This window comes from Peromyscus leucopus, chromosome 20 (genome assembly GCF_004664715.2).
Source record: "Peromyscus leucopus breed LL Stock chromosome 20, UCI_PerLeu_2.1, whole genome shotgun sequence".
Taxonomy (NCBI): Eukaryota; Metazoa; Chordata; class Mammalia; order Rodentia; family Cricetidae; genus Peromyscus; species Peromyscus leucopus.
Genome location: NC_051080.1, coordinates 3,962,061 through 3,975,268, shown reverse-complemented (window position 1 = coordinate 3,975,268; position 13,208 = coordinate 3,962,061). Strand labels below are relative to the sequence as shown.

At 42.4% G+C, this 13,208-nt stretch overlaps 1 protein-coding gene across 2 annotated transcripts in view; it reads left to right on the top strand.

The window, feature by feature from the left end:
- Positions 1 to 13,208, top strand: part of Larp4 (La ribonucleoprotein 4) — a 65,280-nt gene that overhangs the window by 45,205 nt on the left and 6,867 nt on the right. For both annotated transcript variants that reach the window (XM_028874589.2, XM_028874588.2), the window contains exons 13-15: positions 3,428 to 3,589; positions 10,282 to 10,406; positions 11,349 to 11,517. In XM_028874589.2, the coding sequence (XP_028730422.1) occupies positions 3,428 to 3,589; positions 10,282 to 10,406; positions 11,349 to 11,517 (456 nt within the window). The remainder of the gene's footprint in view (positions 1 to 3,427; positions 3,590 to 10,281; positions 10,407 to 11,348; positions 11,518 to 13,208) is intronic.

The following is a 13,208-nucleotide window of genomic DNA, read 5'->3' as shown; positions in this document are numbered from 1 at the left end:
CATTCATAACTAAAAATAAGCCTCCATGATTTGAGGCCTGGTGGTCCGAGAAAGCCTGCTACATTAAGAAAGCCTGGTAACCTGTCTGTTGCTCATAAACAGCACTGGTATCAGTAATGCAGTGATAACCTCCTTAATTAATTTTACCTGATTTCACTGTGACCAGACAGAAGCAGTTTACAGGTGGAAAGGCGAATTTTGGTTTGTAGTTTTTAGGTCCATGGTAGGGAAGATAGGGGAATTGAAGTGGCTCCATAGCAGAGGGAGCAGGAGACCATGGCTCCTCACGGCTTGGAAGCTAAGGGCACAGAACTAGAGGTAGGGTAAGGGCACATGGCCCAGCAGTGAAGTGCACTTGCTACTCCTTGCTGGTCCTGATTTGGCTTCTAGCATCCACACTTTATCTCACAGCTATCTGCAACTCTAGTGCCACAAGATCTAATGCCTTCTTCTGGCCTCTGTGTTCACCAAGCACACATGTGGTACACAGACATACATATAACTAACCAAAACACCCATACACAAGAAATCATAAAAATAATGTTTTAGGGCTGGGCGCTGGTGGTATACACCTTTCTTCCCAGCACTCAGGAGGCCAAGCCAGGTGGATCTCTGTGAGTTCAGGGCCAGCCTGATCTACTGAGCAAGTTCCAGGACAGGCTTCAGAGCTACACAGAGAAACCCTGTTTCAAAAAACAAAAATAAAATGAAACAAATAAATAATAGTAATAATAATAATTTTTAAAAAGGACTCAAGACAGAGGCAGCAGGTGGATCTTCAGTTTCAAGGCCAGCTTGGGCTACAAGGCAAGTTCTAGCAAGCCAAAGTTAAAAAAGGAGTAAAGCTCGGCTATAACCTTCAAAGGTTCACCTTCAAATAATTACTTCAGGAAGTCAGTCCCCACAACCAGACAGTACTGTCAACTGAGCTATGTATTAAAGCACATGGTATTATGGGGACATTTTAGATCCAAGGCATAACCTTGTGTGTAGTGATCATTCTCCATGTCTAGGCATAGTTAAAGGAAAACTGTACTAGTCAGGGTTCTCTAAAGAAACATATTAAAGGGTAGTCTATTAGCTGTACTTATACAGCACTGTTGGAGTCCAGTCATAGCTGTCCTGCATCAGAGAGACCAAAAACTTAGTACTTGTTGAGTCTGTGAGACTGAGAGCCTCAGCAGTCCAGATCTGGCATTGAGCTTCGAGGGTTCCTGGAGACCTCTTGGGCTTCAGTTCCAATTAGAGGCCCAAAGAAGCTGGTTCTAATAGCAGAAGCATCAGCATCAACAAGGTGGGTGAAGTCCAAGTAATGGAAAAGTTCTTCTCCTTCCATGTCCTTTGGTCTTGTCCACATTTTAGGTGGATTCTTCCACATCTCTTCAAGCAACCCGATGGAGTCAGATTCTCATTGAGACTCTCTTGCAGGTGACTAGGTTATGTCAAGTTGACATTTAAAATTAATGGCCAGGCATGGAGGCACACATATTTAATCCCATCGCTTACATGGCAGAGGCAGATGCAGGTGGATCTCTTGAGAGTTCCAGGCCAGCTAGAGCTGCAAAATGAGACCCTGTCTCAAAAAAGAACAACGAAGATGAACAGGCTAGAGAGCTTAAGAGCATCCAGAGAGCTCTGTTCATCCAGAGAGCTTTGGTTCAGTTTCCAGCACCTATGTGGTAATTCACAACTGTCTGTAACCCAGTTCAAGTGAATTCAACACCCTTTTCTGAGTTTCACAAGCATCAGACATGTAGTTCACAGACATGCATGCAGATAGACATTTACACATAAAACAAATCTTCAGACAAAACTAACTAACCATCATAGATCCCTACAAGTGGAATTTTTTTAAAAGTATAGATTAAGAAAATCTGGCCAGTCAGTGGTGGCACGCACCTTTAATCTCAGCACTTGGGAGGCAGGGGCAGGTGGATCTCTGAGTTCAAGGACAGCCTGATGTACAGAGTAAGTTCAGGACAGCCAGGACTAGACAGAGAAACCCTGTCTCAAAAGAAAGGAGTTGGGAGAAGATAGAGAGAGGGAGGGAGGGAAGGAAAGAGAAAGGAGGGAGGGAGGAAAGGAAGGAAGGGAGAGAGGGAGGGAGGGAGGGAAATCTTTATTTATATAAGCCAAGCATGGTCCTAGTTCTTCGGAGATAGAAGCAGAAGGATCAGGAGTTCAAGGATCAAAGTCCAAGTCTCTGATCTCTTGCCTCCCAGGTGTTGGATCACATTATTTTTAATTTGCTAAGGAACAAATCCAAGCTTCATGTATGCTTAGCCAGGAATTATGCTCAATTGTTTTATTTATGACTTTATTTTTATGGGCAGTCATGAAGCTTTAGCCCTTGTCTTAGGGTTTCTGTTGCTGTGAAGAGACACCATGACCACAGTAAATCTTCAAAACAAAAACATTTAATTGGGACTAGCTTATAGTTTCAGCATTTAGTCCATTTCATGATGGCAGGACATAGTGACATGCAGGCAGACATGGTGCTGGGGAAGGAGCTGAGAATTCTTGACCCACAGGCAACTGAGAGAACTGTGTTCCCACACTGGGTGTGCTTGATCGTGTGAGACCTCAGAGCCCACCCCCCAATAGTGACATACTTCCTCTGACAAGGCCACACCTCCTAATAATGGCAGTCCCTATGGGCCACCAGTCTGTGAGAGCCATTCCTATTTAAACCGCCACAAGCCCTGACTACATTTAAAAATGTAGACAAAGCACGTCAGTTGTAGCAATTCTTGTGAATCCTCAAGTAGCCATCAACTATTGAGGAGGGAAAACAAGGCAGCGGAACGAAGCATACCTGTAATCTCAGCGCTCAAGAGGATTAAACAGAAAGGCACAAGCTTGGATAGATGGATGGATGGATGGATGGATGGATGGATGGATGGATGGATGGATGGATGGGTGGGTTTAGATATAATACGTTAAAAATGATAGCATCGGGGCTGGAGAGATGGCTCAGCACTTAAGAGCTCTGGCTGTTCTTCCAGAGGTCCTGAGTTCAATTCCCAGCACTGACCTGATAGCTCACAACTACCTGAAACTCCAGTTCCAGGGGATCTGACACCTTCACACCAATGTACATAAAATAAATTAAAAAAAAAAAAAAAAAAGACAGCATCAAAGGCTAAAAGTTGGCTTGAAGGAGCATTGGTGTGACCGGGCAATGGTGATACAAGCTGTTAATCCCAGCACTCTGGAGGCAGGGGCTGGTAGATCTCTGGGAGTTTGAGATCTGGCCTCAAAAATCAAAAAACGAAAAGGAAAACAGAAGAGGGAGCTAAGACTGAGGTGGGGAACCAGGAATTATAAAGAGTTAATTCTGTGTCCTTTACAAGTCTTTTAAGCTTCTGGAGTAGAGGATTAGAGAAAGCATTAGGCACGTGACCTGTTGAATGGTTTGTTTTTTTAGAGACCCCAGCCTTCAACACCTGAAGCAAAGGCTCCAACACCAAAGTTTGACTTATTAGCTACAAATTTTCCTCCTCTACCTGGAAGTTCGTCAAGAATGCCAGATGAACTTGTTTTGGAGAATAGAATGTCTGATGTTGTTAAAGGTGTCTGCAAAGAAAAGGTAAGCACTGAAGCATCCCATCTGTTCTTCTCGTTTGTGGGATTATATGTTAAGTTTATCAGGGTGATTGTTTAAATTCATATTTGCATTTCAATTACTGTAGTTTTCACCATTTTTCAAGAGCTTTAAAAAGGTGTATAATAAAACTCCAAAAAGTCAAGAAAGTGTCCTTGGCTTTTGTGTCAGTCAGCTCAGTCTGGTAGTTCAGCTGAAAGGAGACGAGGTGTCATTTCCACAAAGGGCCTGTACTTAACTAGTGATGTAATGAATCCTGAGCTAACTTGGTCAATTCAGTCTTTCTAAGTAGATGCCAACCAGTGTACACATCTACTTTGGGCGCAGACTTGCTGCATATCCCAGACTGGCCTTAAATTTTCTGTTCTCCTGCCCCTAGGGTTGGCATTGTAGGCATGTGCCACAGTATTTTTTTTTTTTTTTTTTTTTTACTTTTTTAAAATTTTTTTTTTATTTTACAATACCATTCAGTTCTACATATCAGCCACGGGTTCCCCTATTCTCCCCCCTCCAACCCCCTCCCTTTGCCCCGAGCCCACCCCCCATTCCCACCTCTTCCAGGGCAAATCCTCCCCCGAGGACTGCGATCAACCTGGTAGACTCAGTCCAGGCAGGTCCAGTCCCTTCCTCCCAGATTGAGCCAATGTCCCTGCATAAGCTCCAGGTTTCAAACAGCCAACTCATGCAATGAGCACAGGACTTGGTCCCACTGCCTAGTTGCCTCCCAAACTGATCAAGCCAGTCAACTGTCTCACCTATTCAGAGGGCCTGATCCAGCTGGGGACCCCTCAGCCTTTGGTTCATAGTTCATGTGTTTCCATTCATTTGGCTTTTTTTTTCAATAATTAAGTAAAACTGAAATTTATTATAAGCCACAGTCGTCCTAGAGACCTCCATGCTATATATATAGCCTTCATGGTTCTATGGGTTGTGGTCTGATTGTTCTTTATTTTATATCTAGAATCCACTTATGAGTGAATACATACCATAACTGTCTTTCTGGGTTTGGGTTACCTCACTCAGGATGATTTTTTCTAGTTCCATCCATTTGCCTGTAAATTTCATGCTTTCATTGTTTTTCTCTGCTGAGTAGTATTCCATTGTGTGTATGTACCACATTTTTTTCATCCATTCTTCTGTTGATGGGCATCTAGGTTGTTTCCAGGTTCTGGCTATTACAAATAGTGCTGCTATAAACATAGCTGAGCATGTATCTTTATGGTATGAATCAGCAATCCTTGGGTATATGCCCAAGAGTAGGATGGCTGGGTCTTGAGGTAGTTCGATTCCTAATTTTCTGAGAAACCGCCATACTGATTTCCACAGTGGTTGTACAAGTTTACATTCCCACCAACCGTGGAGGAGTGTTCCCTTTGCTCCACATCCTCTCCAACATTGGTTGTCATTGGTGTTTTTGATCGTAGTCATTCTGACAGGTGTAAGGTGGTATCTCAGAGTCGTTTTGATTTGCATTTCTCTGATGATTAAGGATGTTGAGCATTTCTTTAAATGTCTTTCAGCCATTTGTGTTTCTTGTTTTGTGAATTCTCTGTTTAGCTCTTTAGCCCATTTTTTAATTGGACTGTTCAGTATTTTGATGTCTAGTTTCTTGAATTCTTTATATACTATGGAGATCAATCCTCTGTCAGATGTGGGGTTGGTGAAGATCTTTTCCCATCTGTTGGCTGTCTTTTTGTCTTATTGACTGGTGCCACAGTATTTTTGAGTGTGGGCCTCTCTTCATATGTGGAATCACAGGTCTCATAAATTTTCTTGTTTTCTACCTTCAATTGTTTAGGTTTATTTCTGTATGTATAGGTGTGTGGGAGAGCGCACATCTGTGGAGGTCAGAGGACAGCCAGTTCTCCTTCACTGTGTGTTCAGTGAGGTTCAGTGCCAGCCTTGTGCATCGAGCAGTTTACCCCCTGCGCCGCCTCCCTAGCCCTAATTTTGTTTTAATTATAATAGTGCATAGACATAATGTATCTTATAATGCAGAACAGCAATCCCTGAAACTACATTTAACGTCAGATTTTCCCCCCTCCTTTTATTATGTCAAATTCACATTGCTATGGATAGGGTTGTCATTGGTGATAAGATACATCAAGTAAAGTAGATTGCCAGGTAGACTAGAATATGTCGTGATTTAGAAGCCGCTTCTCAGGGGTTTGAGACTTGTGGTATACAGTGGTTAGTCTCTTTGGTGCGGCGCGGGGGCAGTTTTGTTGTTTGGTTGGTTTTTGTACAGCCAGCGCCTTCTACATGCATGACTGATAGAACTTTCTTCATCACAGGTTACTTTCTACTCTTAAAACCTTGGCTTTTGGGCTTTAAGTACACATATATACATGCTACTCCTGAGTGTGTGTGTGTGTGTGTGTGTGTGTGTGTGTGTGTGTGTGTGTGTGTGTGTGTATGCACGCGCACACGTGAGAGAGGGAGAGAAGGGGGGGTGGGCCCGAATGCAAGCGAGCACGGGAGCAGCGTGCCACTAGACGACGCGGTTGGGTGGCAGCCTTCTCGCTCCACCGTGTTGGAGATGGTCTCTCTTGTTCCCTCTGCAGTTTTCCTTCTGTCTGTCTCATCTCCACAGTGATTCATCTGTGTGCACATACTGCAGCCAGCCTTGTGTGGCTTCTGAGGATTCAGATTCAGGTGGTCAGTCCTCGTGGTAATTACTTTACCCACTGTGCCCACCCCATACCTCTGACTGCCTGACTAACAGAGATGACCTGAAACTTGCTGTGTAGAGCCAGCTGACCCGCAACAGTGATTCTTCTTCTCCCCACTCTCCTGGGTGCTGGGATTACAAACCTTAAATATAAAGTTCCTCTTCCTTTCAAATTTTATCTATTTAGGCAAAGAGGAGGGATGATGGATGGTCAGGAGGGAAGGGATGAAAGTACTTAGGAAAGGAAAAATGGAAAGAGAGTATAAGAAAAATGGGGCACAAGAGGGGAAATATTCAACAGTGGTAAGAAAGGGGGAGGCTGTAGTAATGTTCCATATTAGCCAGGTTATGGTGGCACACTCCTTCAATCCTAGCACTTTACAGTCAAATCTCTGAGTTCAAGGACAGCCAGGGTTACACACAGAGAACCCCTATCATGAAGAATTAAATAGCTGATAAATAAATAAATAGAGAAGTGAGGAAATAAAGAGGGGCAAGAAGGATGAAGAGAGGAGTGATTAGGCCGGGGAGGTTCAAGCAGTCCGGAAAGGAAAGAGGATTATCTATACATTTTCTGACTAAAAATGGTTTTCTTCTCTCACGTTTATCAGGTTTTCTTCTGAGTATAGTTCTCAATCAAATTTTAAAGGTATTTCATTGGTTCCTGTTATTAAAAAATAGAGCTGGAGAGATGGCTCAGTGGTTGGGTTCCTACTGATCTGCAGTGGACCTGAGTTTGGCTCCTAGCACCTACATATGGTGGCTGACAACCACTTGTAACTGTCTCCAGAGAATCTAACAGTTCAGGCCTCTGAGGCAACCTTACTCACATGATGTACCTACACACAAATACATGTCATTTAAAAAATAATAAAAATACATATTTAAAAAATATATTGGGCCAGGCAGTGGTGGTGCGTGCCTTGAATCCCAGCACTCAGGTGGATCTCTGAATTACAGGAAAGCCAGGGATACATAGAGAAACCCTGTCTCAAGTATATGTCTACACACACATTGATAAATATATATATGAAAATGCTAGCTATTTCAGCAGTTCTGAAGTATATACTTTTTTTACTTTACAATCAAATTAGACTGTTTTCAAATTAGAACCTATCATGGTTAAAGAGACACATAAAATAGCCATCTACTACAAGCTGTTCCTACCTCTATGATTGCAGGTCTTTGCAATCACAGTTGGCATGTATAAACATTTTGAAAGGACCATAATAATGTGTGCTTCTCCCAGAATCCCATTCTTCAATTGTGGGTTGTAAACACCCTCAGTACAGCAGCAACATGTGTATCCCTCTTCATCTGCTCTTACTTGGGTCTTCTTACAGAAAAGCACTATTTTGGTTGGGGAGTGATAGTTTCTTGCTTTCCTTTTACCCCTGAGTTGACAAAGACTTTCTTTAAGGAGCCAGGTAATACATATTTAAGGCCTGTGGGCCAGATTCTGCCACATATTTTGTTTTGTTTTCTAATTTGTATATTTAGGATGTGGGGTAGGGGATGGTACAGTGGGTTTGTATGTGGTTGAGTGTATTTGTTTGCACATATGCATGTGCCAGAGGTCATTTCTCACCAAATATGGTCTACCTTATTTTTGAGATGGGCCTCTATTGAACTGGAGCTTGTTTGTTAGACTGAGCTGCCTGGCCATGAGCCCCAGGAATGTCCCTATCTCCACCCTCCCAATGCCAGGATTATACAGACACAAGGCACCACACTCAGCTGTCGATGAGTGTGCTACTGATCAGACTCTTTCCTTCATCTTAGACCTCAAGGACCTTACCAACCGAGCCATCCTAAAGCACACTGTTTGCTTTTAAAGCCTTTTAATAACTTACAAGCCTTTCTTTGTTTAGGAGCTATAGGGAAACAGGTTTCAGACTGGTCTCTGCAACTCAGTTTGCCAGTCATTCCCTAGACAGTATATTGTTTAATGTGTGTGGTTCTTGTGGGCCTGGCTACTTGTTTATTTAGTTGGTTGGTTTGATTTGGATGTGGTTTGCTCTCTTTCTTTCTTCCCTTACTTAAATTTAAGTAAGTTCCTAGTGTTTGACATAGTTTTTTTTTTTTTTTTTTTTTTTTTTGGTTTTTCGAGACAGGGTTTCTCTGAGTAGTTTTGCGCCTTTCCTGGAGCTCACTTGGTAGCCCAGGCTGGCCTCGAACTCACAGCGATCCGCCTGGCTCTGCCTCCCGAGTGCTGGGATTAAAGGCGTGCGCCACCACCGCCCGGCCCATAGTTTTTGTTTTTACTAGATTCTTTTTTTATATAAATTTGTGGGTGTTTTGTTTTGTTTTAATGTGATCTGGATACTAATCCTCTGTCAGTTACATCTATTACAAATGACATTTCAGCTTTAATGGTTTTCAGTTATTTTCCATTCTGTTTTATTTAGATTGAGTATCATACAGCCCAGGTTCGCCTCAACCTTACTATGTACCATATAGCCAATTCCTGACTTTCCTGACTCTCTTTCAAGTGTTAGGATCTATTTACAGTCTTTTACTTGTGGTAATCTTGCCTTAGCCTCTCAAGTATTTGGAGACTAGAGTCGGCCATTGTGCTCAGCTATCCAGAACTCATCTTTGCAGTCTTGTTTCCCCTATTCCCCCAGCAACCAGTCCTTTGCTTTATCTTTATGAGCTGACTCCTGTAGGTATCTCAAATGAAGTAATGCAGTGTTTACTTTTCTGTGGAATGACTTATTTTTATTTAACAGTGTCCTCAAGGGTCATGTTCTTTAAATACTACTTGGTTATGTTTATACATTTACCACTGGATTGGCATTGGGTTGTTTCCCTTTTTGGCTCATGTAGATGGTGCTATGGTGATTATTTATATGAAATTTCCTGTAGCTCTAGGTATGGGCGGAATGCCTGGCTAGACTTTTTTTTAACTGTAAGATAAATTTCATTGTTATTTGGGCACATTTTTTTTTAAGGTTTATTTATTTTGTATGTATATAGGTACCACATCTCATTACAGATAGGTGTAAGCCACATGTGGTTGCTGGCAATTATATTCAGGTCCTCTGGAAGAGCAGCCAGTACTCTTAACCTCTGAGCCATCTCTCCAGCCACATTGGGCGTTTGATGTTTGTTTGTTTTAATTACTTTTGGATGGCATGGTTGAAAAGTCATATGATAACTGTATTTATTTAACTGTTTGTTGTTTCTCTCTGTGTAGCCCTGGCTGTCCTGGAACTCAATCTGTAGAGTAGACCAGCCTCAGATTCACAAAGTTCCTCCTGCTCCTGCCTCCTGAGTGCTGGGATTAAGGGTGTGAATCACCACACCCAGCTTCTGAGCCTCTATTACAGTGTAAAGCAGTCTTACTGCTGGTTGTGTAAATGGAAGTTTCTGTGCTCCACAGCCACTCTCAAAGAAACACTCAGTAAAGCAAACTATTAATTATAAATGCCCAGCTAATGGCCTAGGCTTATTACTAACTAGCTCTTACCCTTTTGGGGGGGTGGGGTTGGTTTGTTTTGTGTTGTGTTTTTCAAGATATGGTTTCTCTGTGTAGTTTTGGTGCCTGTACTGGAACTCACTCTATAGACCAGGCTGGCCTCGAAGAGATCTGCCTGGCCCTGCCTACCAAGAGCTGGGATTAAAGGTGTGCGCCACCACCTCCTGGCTCTACCTCTTACATTTAAGTAAACCCATATTTCTTACATATGCTCTGCCACTTGGCGGTACCTTGGTTAGCATGGCACATTCATGTCCTATTCCCTTTGCACCTGGCTGGTATCTCCTGCCTCCACCGTCCTTCCCATCCTCCTCAGTTGGTTTTTTCCACCTAACTTCCTGCCCAGCAGCCTGTCAGCTTTTTATTAACCAGTGAGAGTAATACGAATTCATAGTGTAGAACAGGATCGTTCCTCATCATGGTTGAGTGATAGCTGGGCATACTGTCAGTAGTTGTTGCACAGTTGTTTATCTTCTTTAATAATGTGTTCAGATGTAATTCAAACTCTCTTCTTTTGACTTTTAGGACAGTGAAGACTTGAGAGTGAGTTGCCCAGTGCCTGCAGAGGATGAACAGACAGACTGTGCTTCTGCCCAGCAACTCAGCAGAAGTCCTGGTCCTTCCTGTACAGCTGAGCCTCCTGCATTAAGGTGCTTTTTTTCTTTTTCACAGAGTACTTCAATATTAAACTACTTTTTCTTCAGCTTGTAGCACATAGCTGTAATTTCAGCCCTTTGAATATTGAGTAAAGAGGATTACAAGTTTGAGTTCAGCCTTGACTACACACATGGAGACCCCTTCTCAAGGGGTTGGAGGTGGAGCTGGTGAGATTGCTCAGAAGTTGAGAACACATACTTTTCTTGTTAAAGAACCCAGTAAACCTTTGCTGGATAATTGGCTCAGCATTTAAGAGCATTTGTTCTTCCAAAGGACTGTAGTTCAATTTCCAGCACACATTCGGTGCTCATAACCATCTGTAACTCTAGTTCAAAGAGGATCTGATGCCCTTTTCTGACCTCTGTGGGCACATGTGGTACAAAACATGCAGGCAAAACACACATCCACATAAAGGAAATAATAAATACATATAAATAAATAAACCAGATGTGGTAGCACACACCTTTAATCCCAAAACTTGGGAGGCAGGAGCAGGTAGTTTCTGGTTTTGAGGCTAGCCTATCTACATAGGGAATTCCAAGATTTCTAGGGCTGCTATATAGTGAGACCCTATTTCAGAAAACCAAATACAAATAAGTAAAAATTTAGATATTTTAGGTAAGAGGAGACTTATTTATTATTAAAAATGGGGCATATTTTGTGTTTATTCTTTGAGGGTCTCATTTATGTCTTTTGATCATATCTACCCTTATTTTTCTCTTTCCTAACTCTTCTTTTTCATAACCCACTGAGTCCAGTACTGCTGCTCACATGGGCATGGGTTAGAGCTGATTCTGGGGTTTGGATCCCCTGCCTGGGGCCACCACTCAAGGAAGCTGACACCCCACTTCCCCGCCGAGGTTCTCAGTGATAGGTCCGCTGCTCCTGTGTCTTAAACCAAGCCTAATATCACCTAATATCTTTCTTTTCTTTAGCACAACTCAGCAAGAGAAAGATGAGATGGAGGATTCTGCAGTTCCAAAGGATGGTCTCAGTCACATGACTGTACCTGTTTCTTCTCCAGCCTCTACAAAGCCATCAAGGGCAGACACTGCTTCACCTTGCAATAGTAACGTAAACACACCCACAGCTGTGAGTCTCCAGGTAATTTGAGTAGTTTATATGAGGATGGTAAAACTTATTTTTCAGATCTGGCAAGATGGCTCAGTGAGTAAATGTGCCTGGTGCCACGCTGTCTTGGGTTTAACATCTGGGGCTTACTTGGTAGAAAAAGACAACTGACTCCCACAAGCATAACTGTCCTCTGACCACCATGGACCCACCATGGCACATGTTTGTCTACACAAACACAAGACAGAGAAATTTGTTATTTATTTATTTTTATATATGTTTATTTTTTATTTATTTATTTATTTATTTATTTATTTATTTTGAGAAAGGGTTTCTCTATCTAACACAGTCCTGGCTGTCTTTGAACTCACTCTATACACCAGGCTGGCCTCGAACTCGAGATTCAGCTGCAGAGTGTTGGATTTAAAGGTGTGCACCACCACTGCCCAGCTTATTTAACAGCCTGGCAGTGGTGGTACACGTCTTTAATCCCAGCACTTGGGAAGCAAAGGTAGGAGGATCTCTGTGAGTTTGATGCCAACCTAGTTTACAGAGGGAGTTCCAGGACAGACAAGGTTACACAGAGAATTTAAACTACTTTTTCACATAACACCTTGCTAGAGCAGAGTCATTTGGGAGTATTCTAAATGTGGACTGCCTGTATTACTAATAAAAGGAGGGCAGACATTAATAATGCATGACTGAAATTTCATCACTCTAAAGGCTGAGGCAGGAGGATCTCAATGAAATCAAAGCTAGCCATAACTAGAGTGAATTTGATGCTAGCCTAGGCTATAGAATGAGATCCTGTGCCCCCTCCCCCTTAAAAAAGTTTGAAGTCATTATTTTATCTATGTTACAGTTAAAGGAAGTTACTTAGGGAGTTATGGTAAATTTATAATTTTAAAGATGGTGTTAGAGACATCAACCTTCTTAATATTCTTATTTTACTGTTTTTATTAGCATGTTTTATAAATTATTAGCATATGTAAAATAATATGTTTCATTATGACATTTTCAAAATGAATATAATGTACTTTGGCAGCTGTGAGGGGAGCATGGGTGAGCTAGGAAGCTACAACATGGTGAGCTAGGGGCTGACCTCCCCAGATGGGGAGGAGCAGATGGTGAGTGGTTGGAGCTGCTGTGGCGGCTCAGGCACAGGCCTCTGAATAGCAGTGGAATCATTTTATTTCATCATTATTTAATCATTTGGGGCTGAGGAGATAACCCAATGGTTCTCCAGCATCCCCACAGAAGCTAAATGAAGTGGTACACACTTAGAGCCTCAGTGCTGGAGGACCTTGGGCTCAGTGACTTCCAGGTTCAGTGCAAGACACTGTCTCTAGAGATGAGGTGAAGTGCAGTAGAGGAACATACTCAACATTCTTCTCTGGCTTCCACAAGCAGATATGCAGGCAAGTACAACACACACACACACACACACACACACACACACACACACACACAATTTAACCTGCCCTTAAATGTTACGGATTTAGGCCATGGTTATATCTGGTGCTTTTACCAATATAGATAAAGCTGAAAAAAGTATCCTTCTGCAAAATTCCTCAACTAAAATTATTGAGTCAAGATGTGGCAAGATGGTTCTGTGGGTATAATCTTGCCCAGAGAGCCTGCAGATCTAATTTGATCCCCCCAAACCCATGGTAGAAGCAAAGATCCAACTCTCAGAATCTGTCCCCTGATCACATACATGCTGT